This window comes from Daucus carota, chromosome 4 (assembly GCF_001625215.2).
Source record: "Daucus carota subsp. sativus chromosome 4, DH1 v3.0, whole genome shotgun sequence".
Classification (NCBI taxonomy): Eukaryota; Viridiplantae; Streptophyta; class Magnoliopsida; order Apiales; family Apiaceae; genus Daucus; species Daucus carota.
The window spans coordinates 44,442,643-44,463,945 of record NC_030384.2 but is presented as its reverse complement, the minus strand read 5'-3'; the positions used below and the strand labels follow the sequence as shown (position 1 = coordinate 44,463,945).

The 21,303-nt window shown below is 35.8% G+C and overlaps 2 protein-coding genes across 12 annotated transcripts; one reads left to right on the top strand and one right to left on the bottom strand.

Annotated features, from left to right (window-relative positions):
- Positions 1 to 973: 973 nt before the first annotated feature.
- LOC108219589 (1-acyl-sn-glycerol-3-phosphate acyltransferase 2) lies at positions 974 to 9,528 on the bottom strand. The gene is made up of 11 exons (XM_017393100.2): positions 9,257 to 9,528; positions 8,641 to 8,763; positions 6,492 to 6,531; positions 6,313 to 6,386; positions 5,607 to 5,666; positions 4,592 to 4,669; positions 4,292 to 4,450; positions 3,033 to 3,158; positions 2,494 to 2,586; positions 1,541 to 1,627; positions 974 to 1,435 (listed from the first exon to the last, which is right to left on the bottom strand). The coding sequence occupies exons 1-11, from the start codon at positions 9,335 to 9,337 to the stop codon at positions 1,229 to 1,231; spliced, it is 1,128 nt and encodes a 375-aa protein (XP_017248589.2). The 5' UTR covers positions 9,338 to 9,528; the 3' UTR covers positions 974 to 1,228.
- Positions 9,529 to 13,952: 4,424 nt separating this feature from the next.
- Positions 13,953 to 21,303, top strand: LOC108218223 (CBBY-like protein). Of its 11 annotated transcripts, none has more exons than XM_064092717.1 (10): positions 13,953 to 14,087; positions 14,192 to 14,343; positions 15,645 to 15,714; positions 15,894 to 16,052; positions 16,210 to 16,276; positions 16,600 to 16,938; positions 17,011 to 17,142; positions 19,322 to 19,893; positions 19,982 to 20,683; positions 20,826 to 21,303. In XM_064092717.1, the coding sequence occupies exons 4-6, from the start codon at positions 15,895 to 15,897 to the stop codon at positions 16,615 to 16,617; spliced, it is 243 nt and encodes an 80-aa protein (XP_063948787.1). In that variant the 5' UTR covers positions 13,953 to 14,087; positions 14,192 to 14,343; positions 15,645 to 15,714; position 15,894; the 3' UTR covers positions 16,618 to 16,938; positions 17,011 to 17,142; positions 19,322 to 19,893; positions 19,982 to 20,683; positions 20,826 to 21,303. The 11 variants fall into 11 exon arrangements, 3 of the variants coding, with proteins under 3 accessions (XP_063948787.1, XP_063948785.1, XP_063948786.1); XR_010291580.1 differs by having other exon boundaries at positions 13,956 to 14,087; positions 16,210 to 16,938; positions 19,322 to 19,424; positions 19,640 to 19,893; XR_010291576.1 differs by having other exon boundaries at positions 13,956 to 14,087; positions 16,210 to 16,938; positions 19,322 to 19,424; positions 19,610 to 19,893.

Here is a 21,303-nt window from a genome sequence, read left to right as displayed (position 1 = left end):
ATAACAAAATGATTGGAAGTCACTGCTGCAGTACAGCCTTGACATCATCCAAGTTGTGGAATTAGTGTCTTTTTATTCTTCTTGCACATGAGGTTTTTAGCTGAATTAATATTTTAGTTAATGTACCAGCAGCTTATGAGCTGAATTTGGACCTACATTCTGCTCTCGGATTAATGAAGAGTCCAAGGTACACCGACCTGCAATTGCGAAATGCTGGCTCGCCAAGTCATATGTCAATTCAATGATAGGCAGTTCAATGACAGCGTCGGCATTTCAACATCCCGTAAACCAAACTAAATGTACCCAGCATATCCCGCTTAGAGCAAATATGACTATTCCGAAAGAATAGAGAGGCTGTTACTCTGGCTTTCAACATCTTGTAAACCAAACTAAACGTACCCAGCATATGCCGCTTGGAGCAAATCCAGGAAGAATAAAATGTATTCAGACGATGTTCTTATTCTGACTGAAAAACTGAAGAAGTTGTGATAAAATGTACGCAGACGATGTCCCTAATCTGAAAGACTAGGGAACCTGTTATCCCACTTAAGTACAAGACAAAATGTTGTGTGATATATATGTAAATAATATCTTAGCTCATGATTTTGTATACAGGAGACTCATCTTTATCACGAAAGCTTTCCTGTGTTGCACCCAAAAAAAGGACCTAACCTTCATTTATGTATCGTAAATATACTGATGTATAGGTTAGTCGAAAAGAAAACTTTTGCAGAAGGGGGTCGTTGTAGGTGTAAATTTTCATTAGTACCCTAACAACAAATATAAGTAGTGAATTACCATGGTAAAGCTAATTGTACATACTTAAATGTGCAACAATCAAACCACTTTAAGTTGTTACCTCAGAAACGAGACCTATTTATCTTCTAATTCCAGTTTGATATTTTAACCAATGTCAAAGATGATAATCGGACTTGAAAAGTTTCGAAAACATGAAGTACAAGTATCAAACAAATAAATCAAGGACCCAATTACTAAATAATTAACAAGACCAACTAATTGATATGCCTTTCCTACTCTCTCTACTTGTACAAGTATACAAGGTCCAACATGGACATCCCTTGAGGAGCATAAAGTTGTACAGCGCATGTCATATTTCACAAATATCACTACAGATGACGGACTCAATTGTGTGAAGGATTGAACAAGCCTAATGAGGTAACTGTTGCACCTCTCTTAGTATATGTAGGTTCTCTCCTACTACTGGCCTTCATTGGGGTGGTTTTGCATGTTTCGACGGCATCGGACGGTTGGAACGCTCTGATTGGGAAAATTGAATCAATATCTGCATAAGAACCGTAACTATGCCTAGGCCAACTGCCGAGAATGCAAGACCCTTCCAAGAAGATAGTATTGAGGACCACTGGACGAATTTTAAGGCCCCAAAAATGAGAAGACATGCCCAGGAGATGACAACCTGTTGTAGCAGTAGTTATTAGACCACATACAAATGAATTGCCCATAGGAAATAGAAGCTTGATCAGAACGAAGATTGGAGTTGGTAAATTAATATTTGTGTTACCACAAGAGAATTCAACGGTCGACCAGTGTCTTGTAGTACTCCATCACCAAAGCTATCATTTTCTTTATGCTTATCCAATAAGTTATCCTACTTGAGCCAAATCCAGAAGAAAAAAATGTCAATCAACTTAGAAAGCACTTACATCGAGGACAGATAGATTACGTATACCAAGTGCATTTTACTGATACCGCCGTGGTAAAGTGACACACACTACGCACAGGCAGACAACAGGTATATCACATATAGTTTTCATGTTTGTGTTGTGTTCCATTTTCAGCACTTACATAATGAGAGCTTCTAGTGAAAATCTGTTAAATTGATAGCTGTCTCCTAAAAATGTATAAAACTCAAGAAAGATTAGTAATGATGTCATGAAACAATTTCTAACAATATACTCACTCTATCTCAAAATAATAGTCGCTTTGACTTTTTGCACGTAATTTGAGGTGTAAAAAGTTCTACACATTATTTTTCAGATTTTCTTTTTCTGAATACAAATTTAACATCTATAACTATATTCAGAAGAATGAATTTAAAAATCAATATATAGAATTGTGTTTTTTTACCCTCAAAATACGTGAAAAAAGTCAAAGCTACTATTATTTTGGGACGGGGGGAGTATATGTTATAGTGAAGAACCACTTCTCTAATATTTTTCTCTCAAAAATTAATCTAAAAGCTAACAATTCATTAATACCATGGGAAGTAAGCAAAGCTTCAAATTGGGCCTATTATGAAACAAACTTATAGTAGTCTGTTAGAAGAATATTGGTATGCAAGAATCGGTAGGATTTATAGAGTTTCATAGTAACCGAGGATAACAAAGTTGTATGTAGCTCCTTTCAGCACGAAAGTTGCATGCACCTTCATGTGTGCAATACTAGTCCGTGTCATAAAATATCTTCAGATCATAGGCAGAAGAAAAGGACAATGCATAAGAAAAAAGTTATTACCTTGACCACGAAGGCGTCTTTACACCACTGTGCAACAGAATCATCTGATTTCGGAAGATCACTCATCAAGTGCCGTTTGAGATGAATATGCACCTGCAGAAAAGGGAATATAGGCGCCTTAATATTCTTGGACTTCTTTTGTTATTTCTGTGTGTATTCTCCTATCTGAGCTGATATAACATAATTCTATCTGCGTACTTTTCATTTTCATGTCATTTTTTAGAATGTAAGTGGTAAAAGAAGTTTGTTCTTACAAAAGGGGGGGGGGGGGGGGGGGGGGGGGGTCCTTCTGCGGTAATATAATAGATAGATATATTGACCCTCACTAAAGTAATAATTAAAAAATATATTCTTCCTTCTTTTTATTTTTTTCATTTTTCACATGGGGCCGTGGTCCACCCAAAGAGTCCCATGGTATACTGTTTCGCCCTGGTCGTGAAAGGGTCTTGTGGATCATATCAAATGGTTATCACTACCACATTTGCAACTTTTTCATTAATAAGCTAATGATCAAACTATTCAGATTGTTTTAACTTTACCACGGAAGATTGGCCCTTGAATAGTCTGAGCATAGTAGGTGGAGGTGACGTTTTGGGAATGGCTAGGGTCACATCATATACAGCTGGAACAAATGGACGCATGTGAGTTACTGCTGTAACAAAACCCTGAAACAACAGCATATACAATTAAATTTTTATTTAGAAAATCTTCAGAAAATGCAAGTTGTGCTTGCATGGTGTAATTAATGATCAACAAAGAGATATTATGAAAGAGAAGAATCAGAATCAGTCATTAAATCATGACTCGACCAGTGATATATCTGCATAGATAACAGCATGCAGGGAGTTTAAAAAATCCAATATATATTGACAAAAGTTTTGCAAATTGTTATGTGGTTCGTCCATGTGCTCGTAAGAACTCTGTAATACATAACATGCACGAAACAACAATACATACATTTCAATTTGCCAAAGGCAATATTACATATCTACTTGCATATGCCCTGGTTGGTGTGTGTATAGTTCTATCATGCTATCTTCTTGATAAAACTCAAGAATAGATCAAAATCCATATCTGTACTCCTCTTGACAGAACGAAATGATGCCAGAAAACCATAAATCTCAAAAAACTAATACCTAATAGTTTTAAAGGTTAACATAAAAAATTAAAAAAAAAATTAGGTATGCCGCCCGGCGCCCCACAAGCAAGGATTTGCAAAACCGGTTTTTTAGTAGTAGGCGGCATCCATTGTCTTTATTCTTTATCTAAAAGCTTGTTATAATTCACTGGTATGGCTACCAAAATTGTGTCTTCTCTTTGCCATATTGCGCGAGGCCTACGAGGATACGGTATCGGGAATGGCCGGGGTAAAAAACTTTATTTCTTTAAAGGATTTGGATTGCTCCATCCAACATTAGTGTTTCGTGTTCATGTCCAATCACCTTTTGTCACCGGGGAGAATAGATTTTACCGAACTCCCACACTTTCTTAGTACACAAATTGAAACAACGTAAAGTTTGCAGGACGGGATTTAACATCTCGCAATTCATCCAAATGCGAACAGTGTGTAGTAGACGTAGGATAGAAATAAACATGACGATATGTATTTAATTAGCTAGTTCTCTGGGAGCTTAGTGTTAAGATGCCTATAAACAGATAACTTTAAAACTAGGAACTTAAATTTATTTATTTAACAAGAAAATGATAACATGATATGCTAAAACTTGTTATCATAATGCACACTGACAGAGGAATTATGAGGAAACTAACAAGTTCATGGGAGGAACAGAACCCTAACCTTGGTTCGTGGAATCAAGACATTCCTGGGAGCAGGTAATCCCATTGAAGATGCATATTCCTGAGCAGCTAAAAGTTTTGCCTGTGTAAAGCGAGTACCCTCGACAAATAGTGCCAGCCAAAATGCATGCGGGAAATCCCTTAGGCGTTGAAAACCGGACTGTAGGAACAACATCCCATAGAATTATAAGGAGAATTTTAAGAAACCCAATAAGAAATGTTAAAACTATCAAAGAACACAGAAGGCATAAGAGTGACCAAACATGATAAAATATCAATCTCTATATTTAAACACCCATACCTTCAGCGTATTTTCATCTTTGGCCCAACTCCTTTCAAGAAAAAGATATTCAGAGAACCACATTGACCAACCTATAACCTGAGATGCAGCAATAAGCATTAATGGCGCTATCCTGAGAGACTTAGGTGTTTGAAAGGGTAGATAAAAGAATATATACTAAATACATAAAAATGGACAGAAAGTACAAATATTACTTAATTTTGAAAACTCAATTATGGAACATGTTTTAAAGTGAATATTCGGGGGACTGTAGCAACAATATAAAGAAATGAATTTTTCCATTTCTCTTCTGGCTAAAATTAAAGAAAGAAAATCATTTAAAAATAATTTATACTTGTCTTGCATAGGATACTAAAAACATAAGGACGTCTTTTTTTATTTTTTAAGTTCATATTGAAGTAGGTTGAATAGCTCAAGTATGTAAGATATTGTTGGACGAAACACAGTACAGATTTATCAGGACATAGTTTCAAGCTCGCCTACCTTGTCTTAAATTATCCCCGAGTTTTCAATAAATTAATCAGTGACCAGTGGACACAATAAGGAGGTGGATATGATCTGATTAAGGCCTCCTAACACCCTTCCGGTATTAGGTGAGTTGGTTGCTTAACATGGTATCACGGCCCAGGTATGTGGAGAGGTCTCTAGTGTTTGGTCCAATTACATATATATTGCTAGCAAGAATGCATTATAAATCTAATGGCGAAAATTCATAGGATGCGATGGCCCCCTCAGTGAATAGCATCTCCCTGCATTAGCTTCCATGCTTTCCAACAGGTTGAGTATCAACAAGTAACGAATCCTATTTGACAATACTAATTTATATTGCTGAATAAAAAATATGAAAGTTGAAGTGAATATTATGCAGTGTACGGTACTACCAAAAGTATAGGTCTATAACATGCACTGCATAAAGCAATATACAACCTTTTAATCAAGTTCATCCATTCAAGAGATATTTAAAAAAGTTAAAATCCCAGAGGAAATTAAGTTCAAAACGAATTTAGGCACTTACAGGAAGAAATTTGGATGATTTCTTCATAACAGCTAAAGCACTACCCAGGCAGCCTGATCTCTGGTGTATGAAACAATAAATATTAGCAAAAAATAGAAAGGCATATGGACGAGAAATAAAATCTATCTGCGCTAAATTAGAAAACATTAACCACCATTGAATTGTCCTTAAATAGAATGCATTGCAGATATATGTGTAGCATAAAGCATATCTTCTTTTATATTTGAAAAAAAAAAAAAACTGTTGAAATATAGCCATACATGCACACAACATACAAATGTCATGTGCAAAGGGTAGGAGACTAGGAGCTAAGAATTTAATGCGAGGGCCAAGGGGCCAAAATAAGGGATTCAAATTCATGTGTAATTATTTGAGTATAAATCTGAATTAGAAACCAAAACAATATTGAAAAGGTAATATTTGACAAATTAAAAAAAAAAAAAAGATGAAAGAATTGATGTGTGTGTATGTAAAAAGAATTTTGAAAGACAAATTTGTGCCTAGCGGAGCAAGGGCCTTTTAGAAACCTAAATACATTACAGCTTGAGCTTGCTTATATTGCTAGTAAAATTATGCCTAATATAGTACTACCTAGAATTTGAGGTAGGTTATAGGCGGCATGTGGTCCTGCCCTGCATGCACATGGCACACATATTTGCATGCATCCATGCACGTGGGCAGAAGTTAAAAATAAAAATAAACAAACCTGAGCCAAAATCCAGCCAACTAGCCAATCGATGTCACTTTTGTGGTTGCATATGACAAGTGCATGTTCCTTTCCTAAATGGATTCGATAGGTAAAAAAATATTAGTATTTTAAGGGGAAAAAACATTATTCGTAAAGAATATACCATATTAAGCCAGATCACAAACTTACTGTCATACCCATTAATTTAAATGTTTCAGGATCTGTATAAAGTTGAATCTGCAGCCAGAAACATTACGTTAATCACAGTCAAGTTACCATCTATTACATAATTAACACAAAAACAAAGTCTACAACCCCTACATGGGACTCTTTCATTATAATATAAGGGATGATTGTGATGTACACAGACAGTGCAAACCTTTTAGACATAACTAAAAGACAGTTAGAAAAAGAACATTATTGCACACAGATAAGTGAAAAAGGTTAGTATTTAGGAGTATATTCATTTTTACAGAAACAACTACTGAGGAATTAGAGGTAGTACAGGTTTATTAAAGTTACACTTCAGAATATGTGTTAATGTCTCATTCTCCGTGACTGGATCCATGGTTGTTACGTCGGTAAGTCGAGTCGAGTCGACCGGAGTGTCCGGCAAGTCGAGTCGTGACTAGTCGTAGACTAGTCGACAAAGTATAAAATTAGTAATTTTATATATATCTACATGTTCTACACTTCTACACACAATTGACTGCACAAATAGGATTATAGGAAGCAAAGTAAACTAAGACAGAGATCATAATTAGGGTCAGTTGGGTCAGTTGGGTCCCCCATTTTCTGTTATCCTGGAACATTGAACAAAAAACAAAAAACAAGTGTATTAATTCCATTATCTGTTCTATAAGTGTGTGTGTATAATTGTGTGTAATATATATTGTTTGACTGTGTGTATATATACATACAACTATTCTGTGTGTATATACATATATGACTCAGTGAGTCTGTGTATATATGTGTTATGTATGTATATATGAGTGTGGGTACTCTGTTTTTACAAATAATATGAAGCATACCTATGAAAATTTGAAGTTGGAGGCCACTGGAGGTGAATTAGGGCGACTGGAGGCCGATTGGATGGGTTTTTTTTTGCAAATCTGGGCTTTTTTTGCAAATCTGGAACCAGTCGAGCGACTGGGTCGACCAGTCCGGTCGACAAGTAGACCCAGTCGACCAGTCATGAACCAGTCGAGCGAAATACTTACAAACAGCCAGTCGAGGAGGCCAGTCGACCGTCCTCCACCGACTGCTCGACTAGTCGTCGACTAGTCGCGACTAGTCGAGCGACGTAACAACCATGACTGGATCATTATTTTACCTCTAAGTACCACTGGAGGACACTTATAAGTAGGACAGGGGTATAAGCACATCGGAAACTTATATTAGGGCAAAAACATGTATTTCTTTGAAAAAAATGCAGCATCCGATACTTGGGGACATATTTATGTTGGAGGCCTCTAGCCAAATCTGAGTTTCAAGGCACAATGGTCACAACAATGATGTAACATCTAATACACGAGAATCTACAAGTGCCCGAAGCACAAGGAGTACATGACCAGACACTGCCAAGTTCTAGTCACTTTTTCAAAGTCTGATGGAAACTCTGATCACCAATTATTACCTGAGTTATTAACATATAAAAATGCACGCTACAAGGTTCCTCTGCAGAACTACAATACAAATCCTACTCAGAAATTTGTTGAATATGATGGGGCAAATTGTAATATATTTTTTTAGAGAGCAGGGTTATAAACCTACAAATTAGTGTCAAGTGTCTATTTTGATAAATCTTGGGGTGAACGAGAGCCGAACTCAGGACCTGGGACAGCAAACGATAAGCCCTAATAAATTCCTTGTCAAAACAAAATATCCCTACAATAAAAGAAAGATCCGGTAGCCACGCCAAATAGCTCCTCAAATCGATCAAGTATTAATGATCTGTACAACGACATTTATGTGAATAAAACAAAAGTTGACCCTATTATTCTGCCTATTAGCTCAACAATTGCCGAATGATATATGGGTGTGCGTGAGCGCACCCGCGTGTGACAGAAAGGAGAGGTCGGTGACTACTTAGCACCTAGTTTAATAAATAAAATATTTCAAGATTAGGGTAATAGTTTTTCTCTACTGAGATGCTAAATCATGTTATACTGGTAAGTGGTAGCTTGTTAAGCCTCCTTAGAAGTATAGAGGTGATAAACTTATGTGAAAGTAGACTCCAAATCCGATTGATCTCCATGAAAATTACACTACCATAGTCCTTAACTTCGAAAAAACCAGTAACAACTTAATCAAAAATCACATTATCAGTAGAGTATTGGAAATGACCTTAACTCCAGCCCACCAATCAATGAGCCATATAAGTTCCAGCCACAACAATTCAGCAACCACTCTGTTAATCTTTCTATACGCATTCTTCGAAAAAGGGCGCACGAGAACGAAAAAGAAAGCCTGCCAACATAAACACATATAATGATCCCGTATATATAGAAATATAGTAAAACAATCAAGCAATCAATCCTGGAGCTAAAAATGTTTTAGGCGTAAATGAGTGACCTGGCCTCCTATAATCACAATAATATACAGCTTAAAAACAACATTTGGACAAGTAATTGGAAATAATTGGTGTTGAAATATAGCATAAGATCTAATTGGGGCCTTCCTATAACACCTTAGGGTTTTAAATAAATTGGTTCTCAACATGGTATCGGAGCTCTGATTTGGCGGAGGTCCCAAGTAGACTCTCCGTCACCCTTAATATTCTCACAATTTAACATGAACACGAAAGCATTAATTGCCCTAAAGATGGGCACCCTCTCCAACCCAAAAATGGGATTATCAGTGAGAGAGAGTGCTAAAATATAGCATAAGATCCAATTGAGACATTCCTACAACAGCTTAAGGTTTTAGATTGATTCTCAACAATTAGTGTGTAGATAAGAACCTGAATGAGATTGACGACTAGACCGGAGATGAAGAAGACAACGCCCACCGGTACGACAACACCTGCAGCTGGAATCGCCATACACGACACCACCACCTAGCGAGAGAGAGAGAGAGAGAGAGAGAGAGAGAGCAAGAGAGTGAGAGAGAGAGATGCAATTTCAAGGGTGAGAGAGTCGGGAAATAGCTAAAGAAATGTTTTCAATAAAATTAAGAGTAGTTATGAATAAATAATGAGGGGGCCATCTCTCGTGACCTGACCCGGTGCATAATCCGAATAACGTGACAACCTACTCCTCCTTTTCAAATTATCAATTTTAACTTTTAATTAAAATTTAAATTTTATTTTATATAACTTTACAATACAAATTTATATTTTAAAATAAATTAAACATTTATTTTATTAATATATATTTTTAAATTTTTATGACTCTATAAATTTCAATTAAAATTAATGACTTCAACTATTAAGAAATAAAAATATCTTGAAACGGAAGTAGTAAATTATTATTATTTTACTTTTTATAAAATAAAATAGTATTATATAATTATACTCCTTCCGTTTATATATTTTTTACATATTACTTAAAATGATTTGATTGCAAGATTAATTATTTTAATAGTTTCTTGTAAGTAAAAATATTAAAATAATATTTTTATTTTAAGATTTAATAACTTTTTAATTGTGTGATCAGGGTAATTTAAATATATGCCAAAAAAAATTAAAAAGACAAATATTCATGTCATCCTTATTTTTACCTTCTTGGAAGCTTACAAAATACTCCCTCCGTCCCTCACATTTCTTATCCAATGGGTTGGGCACTCAGGTCAAGAAATATATATAAAGTGGTGAAAAAGAGAAAGAAAAGTGGTGAAAGGTGGAACCCATTGATTTTTAATGTATAAAAAAAATAAAAGTAGAGAAGTGGTGGGACTCATTCACTATTTGGTAAGTTTTAAAATATAAATGAATTGGATGGGACATCTAAAAAAAATATAAAAAAATGAGTGGGAATATATTTATTTAATTTTTTATAAAGTCTTTTTAAGTACTGTATGGTGAAAGCATACTATACTGAAAACTGAATAAGGATTGTTCTGCTGTTTTGAAGAGAGTGGGTGATCGCTGAGCAGAATTTTGCAGCCGAATTAATGAACCCGCAGTAAAAGAGGACAACTATTGACCTTGAATTCGGAGATTTGTGTACTTGAATTTTTTATTAATAAAAATTATACTTCTTATATATATTAAAAAAATTATCATATATTATTGCACTGTATATATTAAAAATAATATTGTTTTTTTTAATACATAAAAGTCTATAGATATGTAGGTTAAGAATTAAATAAAAATATCGAAAACATGAAGGGAGTGACGTGCATTTTAACATTTTTTTCATTTTGTCGATTTGAATGTGCAATTTACAAAGAGGGATGTGGCAGCTTAAAAATGTATAGAATAATTGATAAAAAGTATTTGACATGATTTAGAAAAATATTTAAAAAGAATCTATTCTATGAAAATCTGATCTAATCAAATAACAAAAAACAAAAAGCGTTGCCAATCTTTTTTTCAAATATAATTTACAATGTAGGATTGTTGTATGCACATCAATCATCCAATTATTATTAGACACAAAAAAGTTGGAAATAAAATTGATATATAGCAACGCTATCAACATGATCACTAAAGTCATCAATAAATATCAATCAAGTACTTCGGAATATAAGTTCTTTCGAATTTTATATATTATCTGGGTCTTTCCAAAAGACTTTAAATAAAAATATTATTCATACAGTTTTACACATTATTTTTGAATGCCACCGTAACAAAGTAAAAGAATATGACTTCTAATATTTATGATAATATATTTAAATTTTGTCTAGTAACCGTTTCGGTAAGTCCCATGTCATGGACTAAGGTATTATATTCTTATTATAGCTTTTATTTGTTGTGCACTAAGCCAGGGTTTTCACGGAAACAGCCTCTCTACTTTAAGGATAGGGGCATGGTTGCGTACATCTTACCCTCATCCGACCCTGCTCTAAACGGGATATACTGAGTATGTTTGGTTTGGTTTTATTTAGATTTTGTCTAGTTTATTTATTATTTATTTTTAATTAAAACAAAGAAAATAATTATATAATAAAAAATAAAAAATAAATAAACTTGATAAAATCTAAACATATTATCATAAATGTTAGAAGTCATAACCTTTTAGTTGGTTGCGGTAACATTTACAAATAATATGTAAAATTTTATAAATAATATTTTTACTGTTGAACTTATATTTTGAGTTACTTGTTTGATGTTTATAATAACTTTAGTAACCACTCAGTTCAGCGACCAACTAGATAGTAATATTTATTTATTTTTTACCTAAATTGTGATCCGTCTAACAGAGTTTAGTGTGAAAAATTGTCCATCAAGTAATATATCAGAAGGTAGATAAGCAGATGAAAGAAAATCCAATATCATCTTATATGTCCCGGCTTCAATTTAAAAATCAACTAAAGATTCTGATAAAGAAAACCACAATTTTTTTAGTGCGGCGAGAATGAGATACTTCAGATGACGTCTATTAAAATAAAATCCAAAAATTTTAAACCCAGGTAAAAAAATCCGGAAAGCTAGAGTGCTTCTATAAATGTAGCCAACTTTTAGCATGAAATGTTGGTGCCGGATGGAAGATATAGAATTAATTTGACTGCAAAAGTAGGTAGATGTGAAAAAGCAGAACAGGAGTCCGATGACCAGGTTTGGGCTGATAGTTCTAGAGTTGGCGAACCCCTTTTAATTCAGTATTGTCCACTTCGTTCAAGTCGGCCACCAACAATCTACTCGTACCTGAACTTCAGATTCCCTACTTTAACAGACAAACCGACTCAAAAATTTAAATTTGAAGCAGATTATTTCGAATTCTTCTTGAGCATTGATAGAGAAAAATGGTCGAAATTTTATTTTTTTTAAAGTAGGAATCCGCAACCGCTATCTTTGAGGTGCGCACTTGTAAACCCACCAGCTCAGCGTGAACCAAGTTAAGATACAAATCCCCTCTTTTAACCAGATGAACCAACTCTTGCGGGCAAAATTTGAATTACTGCACATTAATGATGTGAATGATCAGTAAATTTGGATTGCTAATTTTATTATAAAATAATCATTTTATTATTTATATATTTTTCGTTTATCGGACCTAAAATTAATATGTGATTATTAATATTTGATTAATTATTATTTATATATTTTATATGTTTATTAATTCAAAAAATTAGTTGTTTTTTATCAAATCAATACTCCCTCCGTCCCAATGAATAATATACATTGGGATTGGACATCGAGAACGAGAAAAAGTGTAAGAAATGAGTAAAGTTAGGTGAAAAGTAAATAAAGTGGTGGGACCCATTTATTTTTAATAATAGATTTGAGATAGTGGAAGAAAATAGTGGGTGTAATAGTGTTTTATATTGGAAAAAGTTGCTATTTTGGGAATGTATAGAAATGATGAGACGTCCCAAAAAGGAAACTGTATAGAATTGATTGGGACGGAGGGATAGTAGTTAATAATGATTAAATTTTAAATTTAAGATTGTATGATTTAACATAAATATTATAGAATATAATATGTAAAAGGTAATTGGACAACTTGGATCACACTGAAGTTTGGATCAAATTCGGGTTTGGATCGTGTTCTAAATCAGTATATCCAATATTCAAATTCAAGTCCAAAAAATTTCGTGTCTAAATATTAAATCTATATCAAAATTCAAAAAAATGAATTTAATAAATTTGAAATTTCAAATTTTGGATTGGCTGTCCGTCATATCAGATTATTTTATCATCCCCAACATGGCCGAGATATTTTGACAATAAAATTTTAACGTCTAATATTCAATTTTAAGGACCGACTAACTATTTTTTTAAGACTTTATTCAAAATTTAGAATGAAGCTTTTAGACTAATTTAAAATTTGATTTGATTGTATATATACTTTTTTTATCATAAACAATAAAATAATAAATTTTTCTAAATAAATTATGCATTTATTATAAATATTAATATTAATAAAAAATATATACAGAAGTGAATCTACACTTAACAATAAGTAATCTGGGACACGTGGGTGTTTATATTATTTTAATTTTTCATTAACATGGGAAAACGATAAGTTGATGGACAAGTATGTATTTTGTATATAGTTGATCTCATTCCAGGCCACAGGGATCTGTAATTTAATGGGTTGATGGGCTTAGGCCAGGTAGTTTCCGCAATACGTTTTAAGTACTTCCAACTTCCAAGTCATTACAATGCCAACACCATTCAAAAACAAAACCGGCCCATCTAGAAACAAACTGGTCTCAGCTATTGAAACAGGCCACCTCAATACTAAATGGATTTCACCCAATTCTAAATGGACCTCACATGATTGCATATGCAATTCGTCGATCAACTTTTTTATTAAAATACTACTGTATCTATAATCCAACAAAAATAAATACAGTATAAGAAAATTAAATGTAAAAGAAACGAGGTTAGTAAAGACATTTTAACGGCACGCTAGAGTAGAGGCTTTCAGTTAATCTATCTATATTATAAAGCCTGTTGCCAAAATACCTTTGAAATGACCATTTCACCCAAATGTATCTCCCGTATTTTCACTTCTGCCATGAACCATACGCCTTGGCATACGTTCAAAGCATCTCAGCCTCTCATTCCCTCACCAAACTCCCACGTGTTGCCCATCGGTATCTCCGTTGTTGTATCAGACAAAAGCACGTATGTACATTCAAAATCTACATTCAAAATCAGTTGTTATGTTTTCACTTTTCAGGTAAAGTTTCTACCCCCTTCTTGCGACATCCCGCTTTCAATTTATTTCCGAGTTTGCATATGTACTGATTAATTTCATCAATTTTAATTTGTTCGGCTTCTCAGCTGTGATTGTTTGAGTTGTGATTGATGGATTCCATGGAAAGGACTAATTTGAAGTCGGTTGTTTAGGAGCTCGATTGTGGTATATAGTTTTTCAGTTGTAATGATGGATTTTTTAGAAAAAGCCCCTCTCAAGTCGCCGGCATCGGAGTCGGGTAGTTTTTTGTGACCCATCTCTTCCTTTTATGATTTTGTATAGATTTGTTATGTATCTGTTGTTTGCTCCTGTAATTACTGTGGTTTGCCTATATTTGTTATTAGGTCAAGATTAGTTTGAATTTCGTCACGTTGATTGTAATCAGTACACTAATCTTTGTAACTCAAGTGGATGGGTCTGGTGTGGTCTTATTATTTCCGTTATTTTGTTGGTTAAGGTTTTTTTTATGATTAAAATGTTTTATGGAGTTTTGACTAGGGGTGTCAAACGGATAAAACGGATACGGATTCGCCCATATCCGTATCCGAATCCGTCAACTAAAAACCGTATCCGAATCCGTATCCGTATCCGCAAATTTTAGAATAAAAAAATCCGTATCCGTATCCGTCGGATATTATCCGGATACGGATAATATCCGGATCCGCTTTCCAAACATCACCAAAAATCAAAAATCAAATATATTGAGATCAATCAAAAATCAAGATCCATAAATTTTTTAGATGTTTAGGCTTTCTCACTTGAAACCAAAAACCAAACTGAAACTCAGGCCATCAATTTTGAAACCCAAAAACCCGAAAAACAAATCAACACCGACCTGAACGACTCATCGCGAATGCTGAAGCAAATAAGATGAGGAAGCTGAGCAGAAACAAGAGTAGACCTCAGTTCGTAAAGGAATTGTGTGTTCTGGTATCGTAAAAGGGAGAGAGAATGAACATATTTTAAGATCTAGGGTTAAAAAAAAGCTGGGTGCGGGTTAGGAACTTACGATGAGAACAGGTATTTTAGAGTTTGGTTTGTGTAGGTGTGTACTGCCCCGTTCTATTTTTTTATTTTTTTTAACTCAATGTTTCCTTTTCATTTAAACATTAATTTTTAATCAAAATTTTTTATATGATAATATATATATATAAATAAATTTAAATAAGTATTATTTTATATATATATATATATAATTATAATTTCGGATACGGATATTTTCGAATACGGATACGTCTATATCCGTATCCGTATCCGCAATCCCCGGATTCGAATACGGATAATATCCGTTTTATTTCGGATACGGATTATATCCGCTTTTTCCCGGATACGATAACGGATTTTTCGGACGGATATCGGATTTTTCGGATTTTTTTGACAGCCCTAGTTTTGACATTGATTTGTTATGCTTATGGCTGTGTTTTGTTATTTACTTAGAATGTTGTGTTTGATGTTTGTGGCTGTTAGATTTTGAAAATTGAAGTAGATAAGTACTTGAGGAGGGCTAATGGCAGATTTTGATTTAATTTGATTGTGCAGAAGGAATTGAGTGTTACATGGGATGTTGATTGTATGGAGAGTTGCTCAAAGTTGTCGGTGGTGAAGAAAGGTACGCAGTTTGTTTTCATTATCATTTACTTGATTTCGTGATTTGTTTGATGTTGTTAAGTTCTTCTGACAAATTGGAGCTTTGGTCCATAGATATATAACAAATTTATGTTATATTAGATCTTTAGTTTACTGAGCGATTTTTGAATTAGGTATTTTGGTGATTGTTTGACAATTTAGGATGACCGCTTATTTTATCAAGACAAAGTGGCCAGAAAAAGCTCCAAAGAGTGAAGAAGAACGGAAGGATTTTATTGCTTCAGTTCACAAGCGAAAGACAATGCTATTTATGGTCCTCATTGAGAAGAAGTTGTTTCCTCTACGGCCTGGTGTTGCAAAGTAAGCTACTGGATTATCTAATATCTGAATGTTAAATTAGATGCAATTGAACATAATAATGGATGCATCTAATAACATTTAATACTCAGTTTTTTATACTAAAAAAAAACACTGGCGTGATTATGAGGTTTATATTGCCGTTATGCAAATTGTGCAGATTAATTGATCAGACATTTGCAAAAGGAGTAAAAGTTGCTGTTTGCACTACTTCTAATGAGAAGGCGGTATGCTTCATCAGGTTCTTAACTTATGATGTGTAATAGCCTAATAGGTTTTGTAGTTCTTATGAAAGGAAGAAATGATCCTTACGGAGCTAATATAAAATCTTGGGAAAAGATGGAAAATGGAATCATGTTATAGATAAATTATATTGTTTTATTTATGCCATGTTATAGATAAATATTAGTAGATCTCACGTTTTAAGATACGTGCCAAGTTGTTCACGGTCTCTGTTATTTTGTAAGCATTTATTTATTTGGACTTTTGTTCATGAAACTTTATTTTCCGGCTTTTAATGACTATATATTCTATGCTATTGTATTGATAGATATATGCAAAAACATAAGAAAGTGAGCATCAGAGAAGTAAAACATTGCAGGCATATTTTGGAAGGCCTTCTTTACCTCTATAGCATAATCCTCGAATTCTACATAGGGATCTCAAGTGTGACAATATTTTTGTAAATGGCACTCAAGGGGAATTCAAGTGATCCTGGCCTTCTGTCAAAAAAATAAGAAGTGATCTTGGCCTTGCTGCAATACTATGCACATTACATGCTGCTCACTGCATTGGCAAGTTCGTGCACTTTGTATTTTAAGGTTCAAATAATTCATGTAAAGTGGATCTGTGCAAGTGAAAATAGTTCAATATATAGCATTTGGTGGAGGTTGGTGTTCTTCTATTATTTCAGTAGCAATTGTCTTGCTTTTAGTTGGACTAACCATGATGTTTCTTTCAGCTATTGAGAAGCCTCAAGCTATATAGCAGCAGAAAGCTACAAAGGCAGAACACAATTTCAGAGTAGATGGATCACTTGGGTTTGCCTTCAGTCCTCTCCTCAACGAATTAATATTGCCCTGACAAGAGCAAGGTATGTTATCTGCAGAGTTGATCAAGAATTCTGAATGATCATAGTTGTTTGTTTTTGTTGATAGATTTATATTTGCAATGTATGTTTATGTTATCGTGTTAATGGACTGTTGATAGAGGAATTTGGTAATCAACAAAGATGAGGTTCACGGCCGGAATCAAGATCCGTGACGGTGGTTTTGGTCGCTGGAGAGTGGTGGTTGTTTGTTTTAGGGGGTGGCTGAGATTAGAGTTTTGAGTTGGTCTCACGTGCTCTCAACTCATGATCCCCCAATGTGCCTACGTACCCCTATATTTATAGGGGATCAAGCCATACGTAGTTCTATGGAACCAGGAGTCCTAGTTTGATCAGGACTAGGCCTCTTGGCAATAAGGTCGGAGATAGGCCGAAGGCCCATCTTGGAGAATCCTACTCCTGTTAGAATTAGTCTTGAGTATGACTACCTCAGACTCCTAATCCAAATAGATCACGGATTCAACGATATCTCCACTACGAGAGATAGCATCTACCACGAGTCCACGACTCTTATGGAGAAGTTATCTGGGGGAGCCATGACTAACCCCTCGAGGTGCAGGGACACGTCCTCACCTCTCGGTGAGGTCTTCATCTTCAAACAAGGTAGACAAGGAGCCAAATTACACGATCGTCTCAATCCCCCGATGAGGGCTAACTCACCAGAATACAGGATCCAGACATATGATCGGCCTTCGTGTTACCCCGGAGGGCCTTCAAGAGCCATGATCACCTCAAGCCCCCACACGAGGGTTAACTCGGCAGATAGCAGGATTGAGGATTGTAGATCATGCCCGGATGAGCCCGGGAACTATCAGATGAGCCTGATAACTACCAAATGAGCTTGGTAACTAGTCTTCATATCCCTCGGAAGGGTCGTCACGGAGACTCACTCATCCTCTTTCTTTCATCATGTATTTCATAACTATGCCTCTTCTGAGTCAAAGGACGCGCCCTGATAGGGAGGACGTGTCCTTCCCAATTCCCGTCTTCATCCCTGTTTACTGGACAAGAGACCGCACCTCCCGGGCCATGTCTGGGGAGGGCGCTTCCTTCCCTTATCTTGTCTTCAATCCTCCTTACTGGACAAGAGACCGCACCTCCCGGGCCATGTCTGGGGAGGGCGCGTCCTCCCCTCCACATGATATACAAAAACAGCTACAACACCTCGGAAGAGTCGTCGTATCCCCCGGAGGGGTCGTCATATCCCCCCCGGAGGGGTAGGTCTTCCTATCCCCGGAGGGACGGTCTTCGTCTCCCTCGGAAGGGTTGTCTCAGCGAATGTACACTCTCCCATAAGAAGAGCCTTCTTACAACACATCAGACAGGTCCTTCTTTAACATGAGGTCGCGCCCCCGGGGAGGCGAGGACACCCCGTTAAAGGCACGCCCTTGGTCTTCATCTCATTGTCAACTTCTTACAAGGGACGCGCCCCTCGGTCACCTCCGAAGAGGGCGTGCCCTCCTCCACATATTACAGGACGTGGGTGGACGGAGGTCGGTCGCGTCTCTCCATCAACACTCTCAAGTAAGGCGTCCCTCCTTGTGACTCGGAGGACGCGTCCTTTTCAAGCAACACCAAGGGTCGGTCGCATCCTCCCTTTATAAGCAGGAGGACGCCTCCTCTTCACGCAACACCAAGGGTCGATCGCATCCTCCCCTTATAAGCAGGAGGACGCGTCCTCTTCATGGGACACGTGTGACCTGGAGGACACATCCCTCCTTCCGACGCGGAGGACGCGTCCTCTTCATTAAGATACGCAACATCGGCGGATCAGTCGCGTCACGGAGGGCTGCGCCCTTCCGTTCAGACTAGTGTCTTCAAGGGTCGGTCGCGTCCTCCCTTTATAAGCAGGAGGACGCGTCCTTCCTTTATATAGGACTCTTAGCCCAATTCATGTCTTACTTAGTTAAACTAAGTACATACTTGGCCCAACAAGGACCTAGCCAAATTTGGCTATAACATGGACTGTTGTAAGACTCCGGAAAGAGTTGTAGCCTGTAGGCTAAGATGGATCAACTATTTGAGGCCGGATGTGAAGAGAGACAATTTTCTTCTGATGAGGAGGATGTAATTATTAAGTTGTATGCTGTTTTGTGAAATTAGTCCTTTTCATATTTGATTTGGATTTTGAGGAATGGTGAATTTTTGTGTGATTTGGTGATAGGTGGTCTCTGATTGCTGGAATAGTAATTTCAAAATTCAATCCTCTGTCTGAGCGGAAGGAATGGACTTTGGTGCCAATAAAATAAAAGTGTTCTATTTTGTGGGTAAGTAATACTATAATCTTTTGTCACCCCTTCATTAAATTCTTATAAATTTAATCTTTATTCTCCAGCTTTTCCTACTATTCCCCTAATCTTTCATTGTAATTAATGGAGCATCATTGTTAGCATTTGTTTTAATTAGATAATTGTTTCCATGATCTGTACAAATGTTTTGCATGATCTCCCAGTTTTTGTGACACATTGTTACAAGTATCTAGATTTGAATTTCCATGTGGACTATTCGAAGGAGTTTAAGCTGGGGGCAAAAGTTGCGACTAAATTTGAATACAGGAGACCTTGGACAAACTGACTGGACTCGATCAACACTTGACCACATATCAACATCCAACTATGATATGTTGATTCTTCCAGGGGACTTGCGTTTTTTGTGCCTCTGCATAGCTGAGCTGATTAGAATTTTAATGAATTTGAAAGCACTGAGCTAGATTTAAGCTTTGAATATCTCACAAAGGTATCTTCATAATGTTGCATATTAACATAATTTATTGGTGTTTATTGGTGTTTAATTCTAATGACATTGATCAAGTGATTGTTAACAGGAATAACGTCAGAGGGATGAATGTTAAGGCAACAGTTGCTATAGGCACAAAGAACACAAATGATGCTGATGATACATCCTAGACTATTGATCTGAATCAAGCTTTGGTATTTCCTGATTGTATAAAAAATGTGCATTATTATTTGTTAATAGCTGGCGGAGATACATTTCCTAATCATGCATTGCGTAATGTGACAATGGATTTGGAAGTAAAGTGACAGGTTGTGCTAGATACATATCAGAAACTTGATGAAACTTGAGGTGCTTGGCTTGATTAATCAGTAATTAAGTAGTCATAGCCCATAAATTCATCACAACGGGGAAGAATAAATTTTATTACAATGTTGCAATGATTTAAAACTTCTAATTAGAATGAGTATAATCAGTGTGATCTGGGAGAGTTTAGAAACCTTCACTTACATATTTGGTCATCGAAAGGTATGATGATATGTTTTTGCTTTCTACCTTATCAATAGTCATCATTTCTTTGGGGATGCATCTTTTAGTCAGTGATTGGAGGAGCCTTGATAGACAAATATGGAGGCAAGAAAGTGATTTCTTGGGGGGTGGCATTGTGGTCTTTGGCAACTCTACTTACGCCATGGGCTGCAAATCACTCAACAACCAGTCTCTTAGTTGTTCGGGCATTCTTCGGATTGGCTGAAGGAGTTGCTTTACCATCAATGAACACCATGTTATCAAAGTAATGCATGGTTTTGTTATTTTATAAATTTTCATTCAAACTGATGAAGAAATTTATCTGATGCATATTATAAATATTCAGTTTCAATCTCATAACGTAACATGTTAAGCAAAGACATACTAACGAGTCTTTTATAGTTTAGGTGGTTTCGCAGTCATGAAAGAGCAACTGCTGTTGTATATTATCCATGGGTGGTTTTCATCTTGCAAATGTCATGGGCTTACTGCTAACACCACTAGCAATGTCAACTGTAGGATTGTCTAGCCCTTTCATGCTCTTCTCTAGGATTGCTATGGTCAACTATCTGGCCCTTTTGTGTGAAATGATCCAGAAGAAAGCAATCCTATTAGCGTATCAGAACTACGATTGATCCAAGCTGGGAAATCTGATTCTCCTCTTGACAAGAGCAGCCTACCTCCTCTAGGGCTTTTATTATCTAAAATGCCCACCTGATGGGTTATCATTTTTGCAAACATCACTAACAATTGGTAGGCTTTCAATCAAAAATTTAACATTTTGATGTAAAGCATTTTTGCATTAGTAGGATTTGAAAGATGTACTTTTGTGCGGGACTGCGGGGATACTTTTTTCTTCTATCATAGATGCCAGTGTATTTTTAA